The sequence below is a fragment of the Ictalurus punctatus genome, chromosome 17 (assembly GCF_001660625.3).
Source record: "Ictalurus punctatus breed USDA103 chromosome 17, Coco_2.0, whole genome shotgun sequence".
NCBI lineage: Eukaryota > Metazoa > Chordata > Actinopteri > Siluriformes > Ictaluridae > Ictalurus > Ictalurus punctatus.
In genome coordinates this window covers 10,996,632-11,021,155 of record NC_030432.2, presented here as the reverse complement: position 1 = coordinate 11,021,155, position 24,524 = coordinate 10,996,632, and the positions used below count along the sequence as shown (strand labels likewise).

Below are 24,524 nucleotides of genomic sequence, written 5' to 3'. Positions count from 1 at the left end.
ACATCCATGAAGACACAGTTTGCCAATTTTGATGTGAATGAACTTGAGTGGCCTGCACAGAGCCCTGACCTCAACCCCACTGAAAACCTTTAGCATGAATTGGAACTCTGACTGAACCCTCCGACCTCCTCATCCAACATCAGTGCCTGACCTCACTAATGCTCATGTGGTTGAATGGGCAAATCCTCACAATCATGCGCTAAAATCTACTGGAAAGCCTTCCCAGAAGAGCGGAAGTTATTATTACAGTAAAGGGAACTAAATCCAGAACAGATTGTTCAATAAGACAATGAGTAACGATTGGTCTTATGCTCTGAACATATAGGGTGTCATACTGTCTGAATATTAGATGTTGTGCTTCTATGGTAGGAAAGCCAACTGCCTATTTTCCATTTTTAAATCTGTCTCATTTGATAAAGAGCTCTGAATCACTGTGGTGTTGTACACGTGTGCGCACAGTTTAGTATGGTAGTGTGTATGATGCATCTAAAATGTCATTTATAGGTAAAGTATTTAAAATGTTTAAAGCAGTTATCACAAGCCCTGTTCCAGGAGATTGACCTTTTTGTGGCTTTTATCTCCAACCCAAATCTAACACCTGTTTTTAGTTGATCAGGAACTTCTTAAGGCAATGATTAGATGGTCAGTTGGGCACGATTATGGTTGAAGCTAAAATCTTCATGAAGGTAGGTCTTCAGGAACAGGGTTGGTGACCTCTGTTTTAAAGAAATACCCAATCAGTTTTACAACATAATCTGCCTCCACTGCATCTGTGCCATGTTCACTGTGTAGCAAAATGTACTGTACTGAGCAGAGAACCAAAGTCTTTTCACTCAAAACTGGCATATAATGGAAGTCTAAGAGCAGTTGTTTGGTGCCATCAATAAATGTTTTAAAATGCATGACTATAGAACAAACTGAAATTTTTAACTGTTACACTCCATACAGGTGTTCAGACAAGACAGGCATGAGAGAATGTCTTACTACAGCTGTTCTTAAGCAGATCTTAAGTATCAAACTTCCTTGCACTGAAGCATTGTGGAAATAATTTTGGTTACTGACACTCCCCTAAGGTTTTGTGGTATGTGATTTGTATGTGATAGGTCTGGAACTGACTCGGTTATGTGTTTGAGTGTCTACACCACAAACACACTCTGAAAGATTGTACCTTGTACCTTGTTGCTGCATGGAGTCATACCATCAAGCATATACCTTCTGTACTTTTAGGATTTTTTTAACCTAGAAAAGAGCATGTAGTGTACCTTTTTAAAGCTTTACTCTAAATCTAATTATGGGCCATTTATGTACCTTAAATCATTTTGGTAGGTACACTATAAGCCTTTTCTATTGAAAGGTACAAAACACTTGGTACCAGCCCTGCAACAAGGAAGTGTAGCCTACAGTTTACTACTACTGTTTTTTTCTGACATGACTACGTCAACTTTGAAAATCTCATGTCTGTACAAAGGATGACTTATTGATGACTTTCTACAGCTGTCTGAAGAATAAATGTTTTCTGCAAAATATGTTTTACATAAACACATAGTGCCTGCCGCAACAAGTGTGCCTTTAGACTTTCATTATAAGTGAGTTTTGAGTAACCAGTTTTTTGTTTGTTTGTTTGTTTTGGGGTTGTGTTTTTTTGTTGTTGTTGTTGGCTGCTGCTGTTTCACATCACAGGGGAAACTTGTCTGTGGTCATCTCAGGTTCAGACCGGAAAAAAAGATTGTAGAGTATTATTGTTCAACACTTCTTCAATACTGGAAAAAAGACAGTAGAGTATTATTGTTCAACACTGCTTCAATTCTGAAAAAATACCAATGGTATAGAGCAGTGGTTTTCAAAGTGGGGGCCGCCAGGTGGCGACCCGGGGGCCTCAACAATTTGGTGTGAAAAATAAATAAATACATGATTTTCTCTTTCTCACTCTCATACAACCACACACACACACACACACACACACACACACACACACACACACACAATCAATTCCTAATCTAATGTAATGTAAAGATGCAAGATGTAATTATTAATAAAAAAAAGGGGGGGGGGATATATATTCAGAAGTCTGTATTTTTAATGTGTTTTAAAGACATCTTGCAAAAAGGGGGGCCTCGGTCAAATGTTAATGCCATTTGGGGGGCCTTGCCCTGGAAAAGTTTGGGAACCCCTGGTATAGAGTATATAGAGTATTATTGTTCAACACTCCTTCAATACTGAAAAAAGATGAAATGTAGAGTGTTATTGTTCAACACTCCTTCAGTTTGTTGGATTAATTACAGGGAGTGTCGGGTGGATGAGAGATGACATCTAGGCTTGAGATAAACAAGATATGATTGACCAAATCTAGGGAATGAATGAATCTTTGCCTTTATAGACTCTAGTGCTTTAGTGGTGTTTCTGCTGTGATTGTGTGAAGGGGCGGGTCTTGTGCTGAAGCTCTACCGTGCTGAGGCAGTTATAAAAGCGTTTCCGTTTCTCCTGCTGAGGCTAAAACAATGAGCGTCTTTGGAAGGAGGACACGTTTTAAACCCTAGGCGAAAGCAGGACGGATGTGTTCGGTACCATTTTGGATGTAACCGATTGCAAGATTGTAAATAAACCCGAGGGGGATATTTATGTGTAATGTTGAACCGGTGAGCCTCTCCTGATCAGCACCTTTGCATATAAAGAGCTCTTCAACAGGGTGTATAAAGCAGGGATAAAAGTAGATTTAGAAAAAGGGAACAGTGAAGGACAGTCAGGTTGTTCAGGACTACTGAAAGCTGCAGATTTAAAGGTACACTCAGGCTGGCAATGGTGGGGAGGCTCAATTTGCGCAATGTGTGTGACGAAGACCTGCTGGAGATGAATCTGAAAGCTGAGAGACTGCTGGACAGTCCAGACTCTGGTCTGCCTCCCAGCCCCAGTGTGAGTCCGAGCCCGTGGCTGATCGGGGACAGGAGTGGGGACAGGAGTGGGGACAGGAGCACCGCCAGCTCCGTGTGTGAGGACGAGGGCAGAGCTGCGACTCCCGCTGCGGTGAGTTTTACACCTCAAGCACTCAGTGATGCTTTGCTCCAAATCAGCTTAAAATTGAAGCAGCATACAAATAAGCAGTGAAGGGACCCAACCGTAGGCAGTGATTGGAACTCATAACCTTCTGTGTAGCAGCCGAACTCCTTAACCAGGGAACCACCTCACTATAGGGATTTAAAAAAAAGACTTTTAAAACTTAAAAAAAAAAAAGAAAAAAGTGATGTACATGCTCAGAATAATAAAGTACCAAACTGTACTTGTCCTTGTCCACCTTGCTGGTGTGGTACAAAAAAGGGGACACATTTTGTACCTATAGTAGCCTATGTATCCTTTACCCGGAAACATTAGTAGTACGTAGTAATATAAATGTACTGATCTAATACTGAGTCTCACTCCTTTTTCATTGGATAATTTCACCTGGATACTGTAGACTTAAGAACTGCTGCTGTAATCGCACAGATTATGATGCTCATTCTGAACATGTTTAACCTTAAAATGCAGCTGTAGAAGAGTTGCTAAAGCACTATATTTCACTGAATACCAGGCACACTTGGTTTAAAACATGCCAGTCGATGAATTTCCAATTATCTCCACTTCTCATATCATTATTGTATCAAGAATGAAACAAAACAACAACAGCATCCTGCTTTTTTTCTTCCAGGGTCCTCTTAAGCATGTTAGAGGTGTCTCGCAATTACACCCATTTTCCTACGGTGTGGGAATTGAACTTGATCCTCTGCCCCCAAAAGAATTAAGGTGATGCTCATTTGAGTTCAGCTGACTGACGCTTTGTACATTTTGCTTTAAGACTGTGTGATCAATTAAACATACATTATCTTATCATTTTAGATACACATCATCAGTGCGCTATGACTCGGATCGCCACTACATCCAGGATGTGTGTTTGCAGCCCACAGGTTTGGGCCTGGAGTCGTACAGCCAGACCATCATAGCTGTCTCAGAGAGCACGTGGAGACGATATAAGACCCAGTTGGAGTTTGAACCCCGTCAGCGGGTGCAGAACTACCGGAGCACCACCATCGTGTACCCCAAACATGCCAGGACCCTGTACACCACACAGCTCAGCTATGATGGACGCAAGTTGGCCAAGCGCTTCCTGTCCAGTGTGGAACTAGAGGTGTCTGACTGTAAGGCCAATCAATGTTGAAGGAAGAGGGACTTTTTGGAGAAATGCTAACAAAATATTCACGCCCATCCTTATTCACGAAAACCCATGTTCACCATTGAGTGTGTTGGAACTGGATGGGTGAAATTGCCAAACTATGTATGTTAATGGTTTAATTAGCATGTTCGTTTTTAGATGGATGGAGTATCATGCATCTGGAAGTTTGGATGGGTTTTAATGTTACTACAATACAAATGTATATTACATATCCTACGTAACATTTGCAGCCCTGTTGGTTTTAAGATTCTGCTCAGTGATGTTGATCCGTCACTTATTGAAAGTTTTATGGTAATGTGGTAGTACTGTGCTCAGTAAAAGCACAGAAGAGCTGTAAGTGAAACAGGAAAGTGATGAAAGAGAGTTGTTTTCAACCTTTTGTAAAAAGTTCCGTATTTTGCATATGGGAGTGTCCAGACTGGGTTGTTTTACTGATGTCTAACATCAAAATCCAGATATTACATGCCTCAATAATCCGTGGTGTGTAAATGGTGTTCTTGAGTTGTGGAATTTGTGAAATGTTGCACCGTTATGTAGGTGCGAACAGGTATACGGATGCCTGAATCACAGTATCCAATAGTATAGGTGGAAAGAGGTTGTTTATGTCTACTACTGTAAGTTCACATTTGGGCTTAACTTTTTTAAAATTTTGTTTCATGTCACTTCTCTCTTTTTTTCTCCATTTCACTTCATCTATTCAGGTGTTTTATTTTTTCAAACATTTTACACCAAGAAGATAAAACTGCTTTATTTTGTTTTATTTTGAATAAATTCTTGTAAAGCGCACTGCTGCAGTCAGACTGAGGAAGTTAAAGGCTTGTTTTGAAAGGAAGTAAACTGTTTTGAATGTTTGTGCAAATCTGAATTGCAGAACTTGCAGACAGTATCGTTGTTGTTTGCAGTGACTTTACCTGTTCTATAGCACTTCAGCTTAGTCATGCATAGATATAAAAAAAAATACACTGTTGCAGTATATTTATTTAAAGCTTTTTAATGGTTTCAACTGTACACAACACAAGTATTTCAGCTGTGCTACATTAAAGTTAACCAGTGATTTAAACTTCGATTGGTATTGTAATTTCAATTTCAATCAAAACAATAATAAAAAAAGACTTTTTTTTAATTAATCAATTTAATCTGATTTGAATGTATACTTTAAAGCAAAGCATAGAAATTTTAGGTTAATAATGATATACATTATATTGTAAGCAATGAGGTTAACGCTTCATATAAAGACCACAATCATATGACACGATCATGAACTTACTTGTAGCTCTTTAACTCTCCCTAGAGGTGGGAATAAAACGCGCTACCAACAACCTGTTGAAATGTCAGTTGCAAATATACACTATTGAAACCACCTGCCTAATATTGTGTAGGTTCCCCTTGTGCCAGCAAAACAGCTCTGACCCATCAAGGCATGGACTCCACAAGACCTCTGAAGGTGTGCTGTGGTATCTGGCACCAAGACGTTAGCAACAGATCCTTTAAGTCCTGTAACTTGAGATCAGATTAAGATCTCGGGAATTTGGAGGCCAGGTCAACACCTTCTCATGTTCCTCAAACAATTCCTGAACTATTGCAGTGTGGCAGGTTGCATTATCCTGCTGCATATATATGTATGAATATATATGGATATAAAAGTGTCCGTAGAGTATGAATGGGTGTGTGAATGTGTATGTGAGTGTGCCCTGGATTAGCACCCATGGACTGGCACCTGGCTCCAGGTTCCCCCACGACCCTGAAGAAGAAGTAAGCGGTAGAAGATGGATGGATGGATGGATGGTGTACCCCGCCTTGTACCCGATGCTCCCTGGGATAGGCTCCAGGTTCCCTGTGACCCTGAAAAGGATAAGCGGTATAGAAGATGGATGGCTATATATATATATATATATATATATATATATATATATATATATATATATATATATATATATATATATATATGTGTGTGTGTGTGTGTGTGTGTGTGTGTGTGTGTGTGTGTGTGGGTGTGTGTGTGTGTTTGTGTGACTGTAGTCATTCCCTTCAAATGCTATTGAGCTTTAAATTATGGTATATTTTGTGTATGACCCCATGCATTAGTGAAATACATGGCAATATTTACATATGATTTAATGGCTTGTTTTAATAAATATCAGAAATCTAAAAGGTTTGCATTATAGGTGACACCTAGATAAACATTTTACAGTTGGTTGTTTGACTGTACATCATTCCCTTCAAATGCTATTCAAGTTAGAATCGTGTTTAACAATGTCGTATGTAACTTTAGAGACGGTCCCTTAATTTCCGCATATCCGCGAATATCGAACGTCCAACGTCAGACCAACTTTATTCCAGTAACAGACGGTACATCTACTTATAGCCTAATTAACACAATTAAATTGCTATAAAATATAACAAAAGAACACAAATGCTTTATGCAACGATTCAGCCTCACACACTGTAAACGTACTGTAAACCACGTGGGCGTGTCCTAGAGTATATGGGCGTGCAATTCAGTATCAAGGCGTGTCTTAAATAGGGACCAAGTCTGGACAAGACCCGCGCAGTAGTGGAGTAAAAACACTGAAATACGAGGTGGGAGAGACAATATATTTAAACATTTCAAACATCACTGAGATAATATCTCAGTTTGAGTATTTCCACAGATGTCAGGTGCATCGTTTCTTTTCAAGCGCGTGCGTTGTTGTGTCAGGTGAAAGTGGTCATGGAGCAGGAAGGAGACTGGGACGGCATCAGCGACTCTGAACTCCTGGATATTCAGTCAGAACATTTCTGCATCGGTAAATAACAGCTGTTTATGTGGGATTGCACAGAAGCCCCCTTTAGAATGAATGAATAAATAAATAAACAAAATAAAAGCCTGTTAAAAAGCCTTAGTCTGCGTGTCTACTAATTCTGATTCTTATTAATGTACAAATCTGCCATTTCGTTGTTTTTATTTATCTATTTGCTATTCGCAGTAAGTAAACAAGTCATGCAATATATCTGAGGATATTATGCTGCGCCATGAGAATTTTCATGAATTTGTCTAAACGCAAGATGGCGCCGGTGTACCATTTTGTAGGACTAATCACATGATCGATGTTGTGTACAAAAAGAAAGGAAAGACAAGTAAAACCGCCATTTAAAATGGTGTTTTAATTACGGGTATTTAAAATGGTATTTTAATTACTGGTAATTATTGTAGGGATGCCATAATTGGCCAGGTCCCATCATGCAGTATTCATGAGATACTGCCCATCCAAAAAGATAGTGCCCTTTTCCAGTGTTTTAAACCACATTGATCTTGTTACTACAGTAAACCTGCTTCAGTTCTTGCCATATGATTGTGTTTGTAAAATTTCAGAAGAATCTCCTCAGACACCCAGCTCCAGTGCCACCAGTGGTGACACTCAGAATGATCGTTCCATCACTTTCACACCATCACTGTCCAAGTAAGCCACTATCATTTAGAAAACAATTCTGTTCTGCATATGGAAATAAAATAATTGTAATTGAATTAAATACACAATGTGCCGATAAATTTATAGAATCAATCACAATTCATCGCACATCAATTTTGACAGAGAAATTACCCACCAAAAGATAATGTAAAGTCATTATTGTGTTAGATGAGAAAAGCACTGAATAGACATTACAAAAAGTAGCTTTAGAAAGAAACATAAACTTTCAGGTTGTATCGGACAACGTAATTTGAAATGCTTCCATTGACCCCCTTCCACCATATTGACAGGCCTACAGTCCACAGCAATCTACGGAAGCCCTAAGCGGCCATGCATTGTTATTTTATTATTTTCTTTCTTGTGTTCTCGTACATAACAAAATAGTTGTTTTCTCTTGATCTCGACTTAATTTTCTCAATAATGTTCTCAACGTAACAAAAAGTTATTTTCTCATGACGTCTTTTTATCACGAGAAAATCTTGCGCCTTGTGAATGGGACTGGTGTTGCATTGGTGTCTGCGCCATCGGGATCATAAATGTGTTAATTGTTTTAACACATTATTTCTTTCATAATTACATAATTATTCACACTAAATTAACACGTTAAATCAACATACATACATACATACATACATACATACATGCATACACACACACACACACACACACACACATATACACACACACACAGTATCTCACAAAGGTGAGCACACCCCTCACATTTTTGTAAATATTTGATTATATCTTTTCATGTGACAACACTGAAGATGACACATTGCTACAATGTAAAGCAGTGAGTGTACAGCTTGTGTAACTGTAAATTTGCTGTCCCCTCAAAATAACTCAACACACGGCCATTAATGTCTAAACCGCTGGCAACAAAATTGAGTACACCTCTAAGTGAAAATGTCAAAATTGGGCCCAAAGTGTCAATATTTTGTGTGGCCACCATTATTTTCCAGCACTGCCTTAACCCTCTTGGGCATGGAGTTCACCAGAGCTTCACAGGTTGTCACTGGAGCTCTCTTCCACTCCTAAATGACGACATCACGGAGCTGGTGGATGTTAGAGACCTTGTGCTTCTCCACCTTCCGTTTGAGGATGCCCCACAGATGCTCAATAGGGTTTAGTCCATCACCTTCACCCTCAGCTTCTTTAGCAAGGCAGTGGTCATCTTGGAGGTGTGTTTGGGGTCATTATCATGCTGGAATACTGCCCTGCGGCCCAGTCTCCAAAGGAAGGGGATCATGCTCTGCTTCAGTATGTGACAGTACGTGTTGGCATTCATGGTTCCCTCACTGAACTGTAGCTCCCCAGTGCCGGCAGCACTCATGCAGCCCCAGACCATGACACTCCCACCACCATGCTTGACTGTAGGCAAGACACACTTGTCTTTGTACTCCTCACCTGGTTGCCACCACACACGCTTGACACCATCTGAACCAAATAAGTTTATCTTGGTCTCATCAGACCACAGGGCATGGGTCCAGTAATCCCTGTCCTTAGTCTGCTTGTCTTCAGCAAACTGTTTGCGGACGTTCTTGTGCATCATCTTTAGAAGAAGCTTTCTTCTGGGACGACAGCCATGCAGACCAGTTTGATGCAGTGAGCGGCGTATGGTCTGAGCACTGACAGGCTGACCCCCCACCCCTTCAACCTCTGCAGCAATGCTGGCAGCACTCATACATCTATTTCCCAAAGACAACCTCTGGATATGATGCTGAGCACGTGTACTCAACTTCTTTGGTCGACCATGGTGAGGCCTGTTCTGAGTGGAACCTGTCCTGTTAAACCGCTGTATGGTCTTGGCCATCGTGCTGCAGTTCAGTGTCAGGGTCTTGGCAATCTTCTTATACCCTAGGCCATCTTTATGTAGAGCAACAATTCTTTTTTCAGATCCTCAGAGAGTTCTTTGCCATGAGGTGCCATGTTGAACTTCCAGTGACCAGTATGAGGGAGTGTGAGAGCGATGACACCAAATTTAACACACCTGCTCCCCATTCACACCTCAGACCTTGTAACACTAACAAGTCACATGACACCGGGGAGGGAAAATGTCTAATTGGGCCCAATTTGGACATTTTCACTTAGGGGTGTACTCACTTTTGTTGCCAGCGGTTTAGCCATTAATGGCTGTGTGTTGAGTTATTTTGAGGGCACAGCAAATTTACACTGTTACACAAGCTGTACACTCACTACTTTACATTGTAGCAAAGTGTCATTTCTTCAGTGTTGTCACATGAAAAGATATAATCAAATATTTACAAAAATGTGAGGGGTGTGCTCACTTTTGTGAGATACTATATATATATATATATATATATATATATATATATATATATATATATATATATATATATATATAAAATTATCATGATTCTGATCTTACATGGCATTTACTCTTAGAAAGATATAGACAGCCACTTTTAGAGCCTGTAAATATTGCATAGATAGAGTGTTTTCACACTCAAGTCCTTACCGAGGATTGATTCTTATTTTGTGGAGGGTATTAGCACAGCAGATTTGTTCTCACGAAGAACAGTTTCTTCCCAAATGCAGCTAGTTCATTTGTGCTGTGAACAAAATCTTTGTTAAATGGTTTCTAGTTGTTACATCACTTAACTGTGTATATTGTTACCGAAATGATATATCATTTATTTCGTGTGGGAAGCTGGTGCAGCAGGTAGCATCGCCACCTCACAACTCCAGGTTTCCGGTTTGATCCTGAGCATGTGTTAAGCCGGGTGCACACTGTTCAATTTTTAAAAGTTGTTTGTGACTGTTGCTTGTCAGACTGTATGAGCATGATCCCTGCTGTAAGCCATGTCACACTATAGGATCTCAGTTGTCATTAATGTCAGACTGTATGACAGTCAAGACGTGAAAAACGTACGTGCGCAAGAAGACTCGTACGCAATAGGAGAAGCCACACTGCAGGACCGTGCCTCAAATCTTCTGACACTGCCAGAATTTAATTGGAGGAAAAATTTGATCACAACAGCCATTAATCAGATGTCGGGGAATGCGTCAAACTAGCAATCAAAGACTACAGATTTTGGCCTAGGATTATAGAAATCTTTTAGTATTCTCAAATATTGTTTAAAATCGTGGCCAAAATCATACAGTGGGAACCCGGGATTACTCTGTGGAGTTTCGCATGTGCCCCCTATGTCTGTGTGTTTCCCCCATTTTCTCTGGAGAAAATTTCTCATTTTCTCCTCCATTTTCCCATCTCCCAAAAACAAGTCAGTAGGTGGATTGGTTATGCTTAATAACCCCTGGGTGCAAATGTTTGTGCATGGTACCCTGTGATAGACTGGCATCCCAGCCAGGAATTCATGGGCCCAACCTGCCTTGTGTCAACAGTCCAGGCTGGTGGAGGTGATTTAATGGCGTGGGGAATGTTTTCTTGGCACACATTGGACCCGTTTTACTAATCAGTCAACGCTTGGATGTTGTTGTTGACCATGTGCATCCTTCATGGCCACATTTCCAGCATGATAATGCATCATGTCACAAACAGAAGTCATCTTAATCTGTTTTCATGAACATGGCAACGAGTTTAATGTTCTTCACTGTCCTTCCCAGTCACCTGATCTGAATCCAATAGAACACCTTTGGGATGTGGTAGAACGGGAAATTCGCTGCATGAAAGTGTACCTGAAAAATCTGCAGGAATTGCATCATGCGATCATGTCAACATGGACCAGAATCTCAAAGTTATGTTTCCAACATCTTGTGGAATCCATGTCATGAAGAATTGATGCTGTTTTGAGGTCAAAGGGAGGCCCTGCCCAGTATTAGCATAGTGTTCCTGTAAATGCTGTAATATATAATATATATAATATTTAGCATAGTGTTCCTAATAAAGTGCTCTCTGACTGTAAGTGTAAAACTTTTGGAAACTTTACCGCACCTTTAACAAATCTAATCCTGACAATGAGCTAATTAACAAACCTGATGTGTCAAGAGAAAAGATAGCCGTATTGACAGTGCAGTGTCTCCTCAGGAGCTAACACAATCTTTCTTAATTTACAACAGGTTTTCAGTTTTGTTGCTGATGTGGGATCTGCAGTACCTGTCTGTACAGTACTTGATAAATATTACATGTGTCTATCCTCACTTGCAGCACTGTGGAGAAGTTAAAGCAGAGTCCTGCTAAAAGAAATGAGGAGACGGGTGTGAAGAGGAAGAGAGATGCTAAGGACGGCTGTATCCCTCTGCGCTTCGGGAAGCTTCACCTGACTGTCAGCCTGCTGTCGGAGCAGACCTGGTGTGAGAAGAAAGTTGTGTATGGCTTCCTGAGACCCCAAATCAAGAAAAAAGATAAACAGCGAATTGAGGTGAAGACCGGTGCAAGCATTCATCTAGCAAGAGGTGAAAATGGCCGTGTTTAGCAAAGCTCTATTTTTGTTTTGTCTTAAACTAGTAGTAACCATTTGTATTCCATGCTGTATATCTGTATTCACACAGAGTTGGAGGTCCATGATGTCGTACAGATTAATATTCAAAGCCATGAGGATGCTGTGGCCATTAGTCTGATCAGTGTGTTAAACATGATTCCGTGGTTAGAGACAGGTAAGTTCGAAAAGCAAGAAGATGTAATTGCTGTTAAACATGGAATGCCAGTTTAGATTGCTCAAGTTAGATTGTTATCTTGTTTGTCCAAACATCTGTTTCTGTGTATGTTTTTATGGGGCTTCAGGGCAGTGTGTGCGTGAGCTTCCAGTATTCGGTGTAGTAGAAGGAGTTTACATTAAGGGCGTCATTGATGAGCTGAGTTATAACCAGAAGGGGGAGCTGGTGTTGAAAGAGCTGAAGACTCGCAAGCAGGACTCTCTGCCTGGTGATTCCCAGGCTTACGGCCATCGCTTTCAGGTGTGTGAAATATTTTCTCTCCCACAAGCTTTCTTTCTTCTTAAATTGACCTGCTATGCTGTAAATATCATCAACTCCAACAGAGTTATAGTCACCCTTCAAGAGAATCAGCAAAGTGACACAGAATGATTCAAATTTTCCAGTCAACAAATTTGTGTAGCTACTTAGCATTCCTCTGTTCTATTTTAAATAATAATGTTTTTCAAATCATGCTGTATGTGGCAAACTTGACACCTTGCTCCTAGCCTCCAGAATCTCTAACTCTGAGGTCGCATACACATAAAATCCATTTACTATCCATCATCAAGGGGAAAAAACAGAGTTTCAACACTCCGAGACAGATAATGATATGAATATACATGAAAAGCAGTTAAGTCAAATGAAGCCTAATCAGAACCATAAAAAGTTTCAATAGCCTGGAACAGTTGAATATTTGCCAGGTAGATGTTGCATGAGCATACTGCTTCAGTACACAGTGAGGGGAAAAAGTGAAGGAGATAAAGAAGAACTCAAAGATTACAGTTTTTCAATTGTACAATTAGTTGATTCCTTAGTTTCAAAACCATCTTTTAGACACCACTTCCCTGCCAACATGCTGTTTGGAAGGGTTCCATGAAAAAAGCCATTCCTTATAGCAGCCTGCTTAACTATGATTGGAATCGTGTGTTGTGGTCAGATGAGACCAAAACTGAACTTGGCCAAGCCCACTATCATCTTGTTTGTTGAATAAAGAGGACTGTACACAAGGAAAAGCAGCAATAAAAATATGAAATCTGATGGTGGAACTTTGATGCTTTGGGGCTGTTTTTGGATGGTGGTTCAGGGGTTGTTGTGAAGAATTGATGGTATTATGAATTCTTCTGTGTACTAGGACACTTAGTCAGTGACCTGGTTTATTGTCTCTGGCAGGAGGTTTAGACTTAGGCTAGAGATGGATCTTTTGGCAATATAATAACAACAAACATATTTCTAAATCAACAAAGAAAAGGATGCAAAGCCAGTGTTTCTCAATGATCATCCCAGTGTGGAGATTTGAACCCTTTTGAATTCCTGTGGTCTACATTTCCACATGCACAAGAATATAAAATAGCATGGAGGAAGCCCAAGATACATTTACAAGTTGAGCTCAGTATTAGTATTGTGTCTAGAGAAGCCACCAAATGTCTAATAATTGACATTCAAAATTATGCGGCTTTCTGAAAACTTTCACAGACAGAGACTTCTATCCTGTTACATTTCTCACACTGCCTTTGTTGGCTCCGTTGACTGTTCTTTTCTGTGTATGTATGGTAGGTGGGCTTGTATAAGCTTCTGTTTGATGCACTGGTCAGGGGGGAAGTGAAGAAAGAGCATGTTCTGGAGCACCTCAAACTCAGAGCCTACCAGGCTCTTGGAGCTGAAGTCATAACGTACGCTACAAACGTCGGGATAAATGTAGTCACTTTTGGCGAACTGCTGGATACTTTCCTCCTCACTTTGTCCTGTTCTGATCTGCCATGCATCGATGTGCTCCAGCTGGAGTACTGTCACCAGGGCTCTAGTAGCATAATTGGCACCGTGTTGGTGCAGTTTGACGAGTCCCAGCTGAGGGCAGAGCTTCGTGGATACCTGGAATACTGGAGAGGACAGAGAGAGCCCAAGGGGGTGGATATAGAAGAGGCCTGGAAATGCACATCGTGTGCCTATGAGGGGATCTGTGACTGGAGAAAAAATAGATCTCAGGTCCTTGAGAGTCTTCACACCAGGATGAGAGTCAACATGAACTGACATGAAGTTATATGTTTCAATCAGTTATGCTAATGGCATTAACCTATGTCCATGACTAATCATCATAACCATGTCTTTAATATTTTTATTGAGTTTGAAATAAAAAAAAAGAAATAAATATATATATAATATTATATATAATATATATATTCCTAGTAAGCATAAGCTGTTAATACTAAATATTTTTTTACAATTACATCATTCACATAAAAATATAATGTAGTGATGTTTTTTAAAAGATTTTTTGAAAAGATTCATGAGAGAGAAACTAAGTCTGTTAAACCATTTTAACGTATGTATGGCACAATCTAAAGTTGATCTGAGTAATCATGACAAATAAAGCCAGTCTTATTTAACAAACACCCTGTACATTACTTTTTAATGAAAGTTTTTGGATTGTTTCATGGGTCAACACACATTGTAATTCAACAGGTTTTTGGTAGAATTTACATCTGGGCTCTGACTGGGTCATTCCAAAAGTTTTATTGTCTTTTTCTGAAGCCATTCCTATGTTGACTTGGATTTGTTCTTTGGGTTGTTATTATGCTGTATTGGGAATTTTTTCTTCATCTTCAGCTGTCTAACACAGACCTGCAGGTTTTGTGCCAAAATATATTGGTATTTGGAGCTTTCCGTGATTCCCTCTATCTTGACTAGAGTCCCAGTTGAAGAGCAGCAGCCCCATAACGTGATGCTGTCATCACCATGCTTCACCATGGGTATGTTGTTCTCTCTAGTACCATACTATTGTGTAGTGTAGTAAAAACGATAAAACTATAAAGTAGGCACCTTCTAGGGTGGCACATTTATAAAAATCTGAAATCTTAAACTATCCAACTTTTGATCTCAAACCCAAATGTCTTCAGTCTACAACAAAAACAAATGAATTGGCCTTGCTGTTCCAATAGTTTCAGAAGGGGACTATAAATATGACCACTTATAGCAAAATTATATGTTTGAACCATTATTTAAAATAACAAATCTGCTCTTCTCCAGCTTCTGCTGATTCAAAAAGATTTCAGAGGGCCTAAGAAGCAAAGTTGTTGAAGCTGGAAGGGGTTGCAAAATGTTTTCTAAAGGCTTGGGACTTCATTCCACAGTCAGGAGGATAGTTTACAAACAGAAGAAACTGAGCACCACTGTGCTTTACTCCTACTTGGAGTGTACATCCAACAAAGATCAGAGCCAAGACACATAAAATCCTTAAGCAATTGACAGAAACCTAGCAAAAGGATCTACAGGTATCTCTAACTACGTTTGTCAGTATGCTTGGAACATGTTAGACAGGGAGTTTACTACAGAAAAAGCACCGCACATTAAAAAGAAATACACTGCTGTCCATTTCACGTGTGATATAGACCTTGAAGTTCCACAGCAATTCTGATTAATTGGTGTACCTCTAATGCCACTATCTGTATCTGTTTACTGCTCTGAATATTCATATTTTTATTTTTATTCGAATTTAAACCCAAAGTAGGTGTGGTCTAAACAGGAAGTATTTTTTTAACCATTATGTCCAGGGAAATTTATAATTGATATGAACTAGAGATGTGCATGGACTTGCGCTTGATATTTATGAATTTAGTTGATTCTATTTCACAAAATTCAAACAAGCTAGTAATCTAATTTAAATCACCATGACCCAGACCAGGCAGCTTCTAAAGTTGAATGAATGTACCTTGTAATTGTGTTGAACAATCCAGCATGTTCATGGTAATTGAACATGGTCTTGTTTGTCCTGCAAGATGTAAGTAAAAACCTCCTACTTGTGTGGCTTTTTAGTTATGTCACATGGGATCCCAGTCCAGATGAATAATTTTAGTCTTCGTGACATCGCAACTATATACAAATATATAAAACAGCTTTGTATAGTGCATTGGTTCAATATACCTTCAAAATGTGCAATCTTCACCTGTCCAGTTTCAGTGAGCATGCGTCCACAGTAGTCTCTGATTGTGTTCCTGACAGACAGCAGTGGAACTCGATGTGGTCTTCTGCTTTTCTTGGCTCATCCACCTCAATGCGTGATGTGTTATGTATGCAGAGATGCTTTGATGCGCACCACAGTTAAATAATTGTCATTTGTGTTCCTGTAGACCTCCTGTCAGCTATAAGCTTTCTGGAAAACCTCTGTGACCATTCCCATCAACAAGGCGTTTCTGTCCGCAGTCATCCAGTGCCACTAAATGTTCTTTCTTTTTCACACCATTCTATGTATATACTAGAGACTGTTGTGTGTGCAAGTCCCAGGAGATCAGCAGTTTCAGAAATACTTAAACCAAGAACCAAGAACCATGCCATAGCCAAAGCAACCAAGATAATATATGTTTCTCATTCTCATGTTTGATGTGAACATTAGCATTAAGTACTTCACCTGTATCTGTATGATTTTATGCATTAGGCAGCTGCAACATGATTGGATGATTGGATAATTGTATAAATGAGCAGGTGTTGAGGTGTGCTAGTAAAGTGGTCCTGAGACAATGAAATGCTACAAGACTTCTTACAAGATTTTCTGTTTCTGCAGAAATTCAAATTGTTTACACTATTGTAAATTTCCTAAAGTTGCTATATCTTTTCCAATGACTGAAATAATTTGACAATAAATCAGTTTCCATATAATGTGTACATCATCCATTAAGTAGGGGGTATTGTTTAAAAAATAAATAAATAAATAAATAAATAAATATAACCTAGACAAAGAAAACACATATAAGATACTGGGATATGGCAAAGCCCATTCCTGCATTGTATAATGACCAAATAAGGACATATCATTCAGTCTGTGCTTCTTGAAGAGCTTGTTCTTAAATTCTGTGTGACATTTACTGCTGACATTAAATTCATCTCTGAAAAAAAAAAGCTGTGTTTACTCGCACTTGTAACTCGAATCTGCAGTCAGGGCAGTGCTGCTGCGTCATATTGCAGGCCTTGTCCTCATTATTACACACACACACACACACACACACACACACACACACACACACACACACACACATGTATGTATGTAGTGGAACTCTGGATGACAAGGAGCAAAAAGAACTGAAAAGAAATCATGATTGTGTGTGTGTGTGTGTGTGTGTGTGTGTGTGTGTGTGTGTGTGTGTGTGTGTATGTGTTTGGACTGATGTGTCCTTCAGTGATAATAGCCAGGTGCTGCATTTGTTGTTTTAAGAGCCTCAGAGATTCTGTCATATTATGGGAAGTTTCAGTGAGGGCCACAAACTAAAAACATAGATTGTTATTACTGAAAATACTATACTGCATAAAAATGATTACTTCTAGGGTGTACAGTTACATGTAATGTTTGCATAACTTTTACTTTGAAATGATAAAACCAAGAAGACAATGCAGATGTGCACAGTCACAATATATTTTTCCAGTTATTTATTGTTTTTGTGTCTGAATGATGGTTTTTATTGCTGGTAATGGTATCTCTGAATGCTTTTATACCTTTCTCCAGCTGGGTTTAGGAGAGCTTTAGGAGAGCTTTAGGAGAGCTTTAGGAGAGCTTTTTTCTGGATCCCATCAACTCTTAACTTGACTACTTACAGCAAACTGCTTATGAGTTTAATGAAGCCTGTTGGAACCTTCCTGGTTTACAGTATATAAGAAGAAAGTAAACATGTGTTAACTATTTTAAGTCATTAGACCTTTAATGCCGCACAATTAGATTAACCATAGAATGCAACGTGGATGCAGACTGGGCTTGCTAATAAAGATAATTGCTGGTTTAGACTCAATTGCTGTAATATTTAGGTAATGTAACAGGATTTCAGTAGAAAAGATACAATGGAGGAAATAAGTATTGGACGCATCAACATTTATTTCAGTAAATATATTTCCAATGAGGCTATTCACATGAAATTTTCACCAGACTTGGGTATTAACTCAATAAATCCACATATATAAAGAAATCCAAACATTAAAGTCCATAAATGAAGTTGTGTGTAATAAAGAGGAATGATACAGGAAAAAATTATTGAACATGCCAACTGAAATTAATTTAATACTTACTGGAGAAGCCTTTGTTTGTAATGACAGCTTCAAGACACTTCTTGTATGAAGAAATTAATGGGCTGCAGTATTCAGGTGTGATTTTGGCCCATTCTTCTAAACACATTGTCTTTAAATCTTGTTCAATTGGATTCAAGTCAGGTGATTGACTGGGCCATTCTAATACCTTGATTTTTTTTTTCTGAAACCAATTGAGAGTTTCCTTTGCTGTATGCTTTGGATCGTTCTGCTGCTGGAACGTCCACCCACGTCTCACCTTCATCATCCTGGTGCATGGCAGAAGATTCTTCTTAAGGATCTCCTGGAAAAGGGCTCCATTCATCGTTCCTTCAATTATATGAAGTCTGCCAGTACCATACGATGATATACAGCCCCACACCATGATGCTTCCACCTCAAAACTTCACTGTTTTTAGGGTGATGTGCAGCGCCATTTCTTCTCCAAACATGGTGTGTAGTATGGCAGGCAAAAAGTTAAATTTTGCTCTCATCTGACCAGACTACACTCTCCCAGTATTTCATAGGCTTGTCCAAATGAGTTGAGCAAACTTTAAGCGAGCTTCGACATACCTTTTCTTTAGTAACGGAGTCTTGCGGGGTAAGCATGAGCAGTGGAGTGCATTGCCTATTGTTTTCTCTGTGATGACAGCACCTGCAGCCTCCAAGTGTTTCTGGAGCTCTCTCTGAGTGGTCCTTGGCTCTTGGGCTACTCTTCTGACTATTCTTCTGACTCTCTGGTCAGAAATCTTGTGAGGAGCTCCTGTGCGTGGCCAGTTGATGACAAAGTGATGTTGCTTCCACTTGTGGATAATGGCCCCAATGGTGCTCTCTGGAAGATTCAGAAGTTTTGAAATATGTCTGTATCCTGTTCCATCAATATATTTCTGAACAATAAGACTGCAAAGGTCTTGGGAGAGCTCTTTGCTTTTACCCATCATGAGATGTTTCTTGTGTGACACCTTGGTAATGAAAAGCCTTTTTGTAGACCATCAATTTGCTAACCCGGCTGATATTAATTTGCACAGATAGGAGGCATAATTACTTTCTAGCTACTTACAGATTTCAGCTGGTTCCTTGCCTTACCTTGCTTTGGAGAATTGCTTTTTCTTAGCGTTTTCAATACTTTTTTCCTGTTTCATTCCACTTTATTATATATAACTTTATTTATGGACTTTAATGTTGTGAATTCTTTATATTTGCAGATTTCTTGAGTTAATACTGATGTCTGGTGAAAATTTCCGATGAATAACCTTATTGGAAATATATTTACTGAAAAAAATGTCGACACGTTCAATACTTATTTCCCCCACTGTTTATACAAACATATACTAAATCTCTGAAGTAAGGTTTCATGTTGTTTATGACACACGATGTCTATGAAATGTGAGTTAAATTTTATTCAGCCTGGACCTCATAGAAGCTATAGTTCAAGTTTATTTTTTAATCAGTCTATAAAAGTAACAGCTGGGTCCTTCTGACCTCTGCCCCAACTTCTGTACTCTGTCCCTCTTTGTGTCCCTTGTCCCTCTGACAGAGGATGAAGAATGTCGCTGGTATTAGGCTGTAATCTGCTTCTTGATAAGTTAAGAGCAATCACTGCACTGTTTGTACCTTCCTTATAGTTAAAGAAAATGTCTGCGTAAACAGAGGTCCATGCAATTCAGGCTCACTAATGAAGTCACTCAGACACTAATGACTTGGTCATCCAGGCTCCATAAATGCACTCCTGCTCACCACTAAACATTACACAAACACATGATCACCTGGCACATGGAGGAAACAGCCATCTGTGATGGGCTCCAATGATTCACACAATGTCCTCCTTGCTATTATGCTCACTTACTGCCCATAAAGCTGCTGAGAGAAGGAAATGTGTCCTCCACATATTTATCTACAGGGAAAAGGAATGTGTACTAAAAGTAAGAACATGAGGAGAGGGAACAGCATGAACAATACTTATTGTAACTATGCCATTCATTTGGTTCACAACAGCAATTTTTTCCTTTGGTAAAATGTAATGAACACAAGGGAATAAATATAAAGGTTGAAACCTGCATGACCTAAGTCCATGTAATGGGAAATAAATAAAACTGATATAGGACTGAGCTAGTAAACTGATTGTGGAGTCGACCTTATTATGGTGACATTGATTATGAATAAGGTAATGCTAGACCTCCACCCTGGTGTGTTTGGAGACCTTTACACTATCCAGACATGGGGAAACTGAGACCCATAAGCTATCAAGTCTAAACTGGAAAAATGCCCTGACTGGGGGTCTGCCAGGGAACCACAACCTCAACATCATTTCAACATCATCATCTTTCTGGTGGTGGAAATCCAAGAGACTCATGTCTAGTAATTAGATATGTTCCAATAAGCCAAAAAACATTGAGCACATTGTCATCTGTAACCCTTCAAGTCCCAATGCATCACCATCAAAACATTAAGTACCTAAACCAAACTTTGTAAATTTTACAACTACTTAAAATATACTGTGCCTCAAACTCCACGTTAAATTGAAGAAGAGGAAGAATTTTAGATATTATTTCACTACACACGACCTTTCACAACTAGTGGATAAAACCATGTACAAATATACACGAGACTTCCAGTAACTTTTATTAGTACATAAAATGGTTTATTGCTCCTGTTATTTGAGTAAATAGTTTAGTTCTGAATGTTTTTATTGATTTTACAATAAAAATGTGGGTTTTATTTTGTGTTTTCTTTTCATAGTTATACTGATTATTGTGTTCAGTAACTGTTGGAATTGAAAAGCTGAGTGTGTGCTGAATCACAATTCACACCCAACCATATTCAGGACCACCATATTGCTATATATCATCAAGATATAGTGAAAAACACAATATATATTTATAATATGTGTGTGTGCATGGGGGGGTCGAATCAATCAGGAAAACTTGGTAAAGAAGGGATTAAATAACCAAGAAACAATCATAATTCCAATTAAGTCCATTTTGGTTCCAGGTTGTAACACTACAAAATGTGGAAAGGTCAACAGGGTGAATACTTACGCAAGCCACAGTAGGTTTAAGCTTAGGCCATATATAGCTAAGCATATTTTCGTGTACATGAAAATATGTGACCATGAAATTTGGTTATAGCTCATATCTGTCAGGTGACAGACTGACTTCATAGATGTGCATGCATTTGACTATGTAAATATGGATATGTCAGTAGCTGGAGAATACAATGGCTGATTTTAAGGTTGTAGAGTAGGTTGTAGAGTATACTCTACACATTTTAGAATTATAATAAAGTCATCAAAACTCTTGAGTAACACAAATGGAACTATGGGAATTATGATGTGATAAAAAAAAAAATCCAAAATAAATCAAAATAATTTAATATTTTAGCATCTTCAAAGTAGACACCCATTTGACTTGAATTTCCAGAAATGTATTCTTGGCATTTTCTCAACCGATTTCTTGAGGAATTTCCCTGAGATGATTTTTAAACAGCATTAAAGGAGTTCACACCTACACTGGACTCTTATTGGCTGCTTTTCTGAATAGTTTGCTCAGAGCGTTCCATTTAAAAAATATTCTTTTGTAAATGAAGTTAGTTATCTAATGAAAGAAACGAATATATTGGCACAATTAAATTTTTGTCTACAACACCGATTTCAAACATTTAATCATACACCTTCAGATCAAAAGATTTTTAAGATCATGAGAAACATTTTAGTCGTGTCTCCAAACTTTTGACGGGTAGTGCATGTGTATCTATGTACCATAAACACAACATAAAAGGCTGAAATACCTCAAAATCCACATGGAACACAGGCCAGAAAATCTCACCAGCAGTTTGGAGGCTACAATGAAACCTTTTAAATCTGTTCGAGGCACACAAAACAGGAAACCTATGTGCTTGGATTAGGTAAAGAAAATAGAGACTATTAGGATATTATATCAGGCTTTCTGAGATGTTTGTTAGAGGTTCCCAAGGGCTTTGTGGTACATGCTGTGTGAAAATAAGGACATTTGTCTTAATTTAAAGGAGAGATCTGCATGAAGTTTCTGTGAGAAATCATCAGTCTTATTTAATGCCAATTAGTGAAGACAAAAGCGGTAGTAATTGAAGGGGAAATTATGCAGCAGAGGATCCTACTGCTCACGATACACTAAGCAACGGCTACATTTCCATTTCTACTGTACGCGTGTGTATTATTGTGCGCAGTGAATTCCTTCGAGAACGCTCAATAAATAGATTGCATTAATTACACAGTAAAATCCCTAGTGTTGAATTAACACCCATAGTGTGCATTTGTGTACAATGGACTTATATAAACACTGTAGGATGTAAATTCAACACTCTGGGTGTTAAATCAACACTGGAGATTTTGCTGTGTACGCTGTTGTACACAGCACAGAGATGCTCTTATGTGTGGCCTCTGCTACCTGCTGCTGTTGGAGGTCTTTGACAATAAAGAAAGTGGGGCAAGATCCTTCTGTGATCTATCTCTTTCTCCATCTTTCTAACAACCCCCCCCACACACACACACATTTACAAAGAACATTTCCTCCTGGAGAGATAGGGAGTCATTAGCTATTTTTAGCATAATGTAAGTCTGCGCTCTTTGTGAAAGGCAGAGTGCACCTGCCCATTAAGGAAATGTACCAAGGAAATGTAATTTGTGAATAAATAAAAAACAGCAAGGACAGATACTGCGTATTAAGGTTAAGGTGTCATTGCTTGCTCTGATTCTTCCATGCTGAAAACCATCATCCTTTCAGAGCAACAATATCAGTAATGTATTGGCAGAACTACAATTCAGAAAGTTTTCTCAGGCTCAGGATCCAAAAAAGACAACATGTTGATGGCATACAATATGTGTGTGAATAGGAACGAATCTCTGTACTGTTTAATAATCAAAATGTCTTCATAAACAAGACATATCAGCTAGGGTGTCTGAAGTCATTATTATTTATAATAGTTCTCATGTCCGTGTTCCTGATTTGCACTGTTCATGTAAACATAAGTGTCTCTACATAGAACAGAGGTCATTTGCTATGAAGGACTCCTACAGAGCTCAAGCGAGATTTGCTGACAGCACTCACAAGCTATTTCCTTTAATGACAGCATGCAACCGTGACTGCAGCCCTCAAACATTTACTATCATGATTGTATGTACTATCCTTTGGTCAGATAGTACCTGTGAAAGGAACAAAACAAGCCAGGAGAAACGTCATCACACAGCTGGAATTACTGGAAAAGCCTTGTGTGGTTGAATAAACTCAGTGTTCTTTTCTTTTGTAATAAAGATCCTTACACAAAGGCAGTAATTTTTTTCCACTTTGTGCTCTCTGTATGATGGTGTTCCTCAAGCTGTTGTGTGTACATGGTGTGTCTCTGGTGTGTTGATGTGGCCTTTATGAAATGCTCTCTTGCAGTGTGAGGGCTGCAGGTGTAGACGACAGGTTGACATTTATAGTCAAAAACAGGAAGTTGTGAATGCGTATGTGGTGAGGCGTGCATAGGCCTGCATGTACCATAAGTGAATGCGGATAAGGATTAGTGGCCTAAGGCACAATGGTTCACTGAACATGCATAAGGGCTTCCTACCAAAAAAATGTTACATGGTGTCTAAAGCAGTTACACCAATTGCTTGTTAAGCCTTTATAACACCAGCCGTGTGCAGAATCTATTTTCCACCTGCTGTCTGTGGCATGCGTATGGTGTTTGGCTAAAACGTATAAAAAATGCAATATTGATTGTATACAGTACGTAAAAAAATTCAAACCTATAACAATTCAAAGGTTCTACCAGAGTTCAAATATAATTTCAATATCTTTATTAATACAGTTTAATAATAAGTAAGGACTAAAACACAATGGGGCACAGATATAGAAAAATAATCAACAACAGGGTGTGCTGTTTTAGAAAATGAATCAACACCTTCTTATCAATCAAAATCAAGAATTCATTCACAGGGCTGTGGTAAATAATTAATAATACCTTCCATTTCTATGGGTTTTCTAACACACTATTAGGAGGAAGAAAAGTCAAGTCAAGTCAAATTTTATTTATAAAGCACGTTTAAAGACAGCAGTAGTTGATCCAAAGTGCTATACAAAACATCATATAACATCACATTAATTAACATCATAAGACAAAGAATATAAATAAGTTTTAAGAGAAGATTTAATAATAGCTAAAGGCAGAGTGGACCTCACATGAAAGGGGGGGCTG

The 24,524-nt window shown here is 38.8% G+C and overlaps 2 protein-coding genes across 6 annotated transcripts; both read left to right on the top strand.

Annotated features, from left to right (window-relative positions):
- Positions 1–2,210: 2,210 nt before the first annotated feature.
- rflnb (refilin B) lies at positions 2,211–5,328 on the top strand. Its single transcript, XM_017491750.3, has 3 exons — positions 2,211–3,021; positions 3,680–3,774; positions 3,868–5,328. The coding sequence occupies exons 1-3, from the start codon at positions 2,797–2,799 to the stop codon at positions 4,184–4,186; spliced, it is 639 nt and encodes a 212-aa protein (XP_017347239.1). The 5' UTR covers positions 2,211–2,796; the 3' UTR covers positions 4,187–5,328.
- Positions 5,329–6,528: 1,200 nt separating this feature from the next.
- exo5 (exonuclease 5) lies at positions 6,529–17,157 on the top strand. Of its 5 annotated transcripts, none has more exons than XM_017490146.3 (7): positions 6,529–6,781; positions 6,900–6,987; positions 7,554–7,641; positions 11,780–12,027; positions 12,124–12,228; positions 12,356–12,528; positions 13,822–14,946. In XM_017490146.3, the coding sequence occupies exons 2-7, from the start codon at positions 6,912–6,914 to the stop codon at positions 14,293–14,295; spliced, it is 1,164 nt and encodes a 387-aa protein (XP_017345635.1). In that variant the 5' UTR covers positions 6,529–6,781; positions 6,900–6,911; the 3' UTR covers positions 14,296–14,946. The 5 variants fall into 5 exon arrangements, 4 of the variants coding, with proteins under 4 accessions (XP_017345635.1, XP_047017374.1, XP_047017375.1 ...); XR_006983967.2 differs by lacking the exon at positions 13,822–14,946 and adding exons at positions 14,953–15,014; positions 16,392–17,157 and having other exon boundaries at positions 6,530–6,987; XM_047161418.2 differs by having other exon boundaries at positions 6,530–6,781; positions 7,557–7,641.
- Positions 17,158–24,524: the final 7,367 nt, after the last annotated feature.

Bases quoted from the DNA above. Each gene is read 5' to 3' on its own strand.
- rflnb (XM_017491750.3), top strand. From the start codon at position 2,797: ATGGTGGGGAGGCTCAATTTGCGCAATGTGTGTGACGAAGACCTGCTG. The intron at 3,022-3,679 runs GTGAGTTTTACA...TTTTTCTTCCAG, and splicing joins GAGCTGCGACTCCCGCTGCG to GGTCCTCTTAAGCATGTTAG. The intron at 3,775-3,867 runs GTGATGCTCATT...TTATCATTTTAG, and splicing joins CTGCCCCCAAAAGAATTAAG to ATACACATCATCAGTGCGCT.
- exo5 (XM_017490146.3), top strand. From the start codon at position 6,912: ATGGAGCAGGAAGGAGACTGGGACGGCATCAGCGACTCTGAACTCCTG. The intron at 7,642-11,779 runs GTAAGCCACTAT...CCTCACTTGCAG, and splicing joins TTCACACCATCACTGTCCAA to CACTGTGGAGAAGTTAAAGC. The intron at 12,529-13,821 runs GTGTGTGAAATA...TATGTATGGTAG, and splicing joins CTTACGGCCATCGCTTTCAG to GTGGGCTTGTATAAGCTTCT.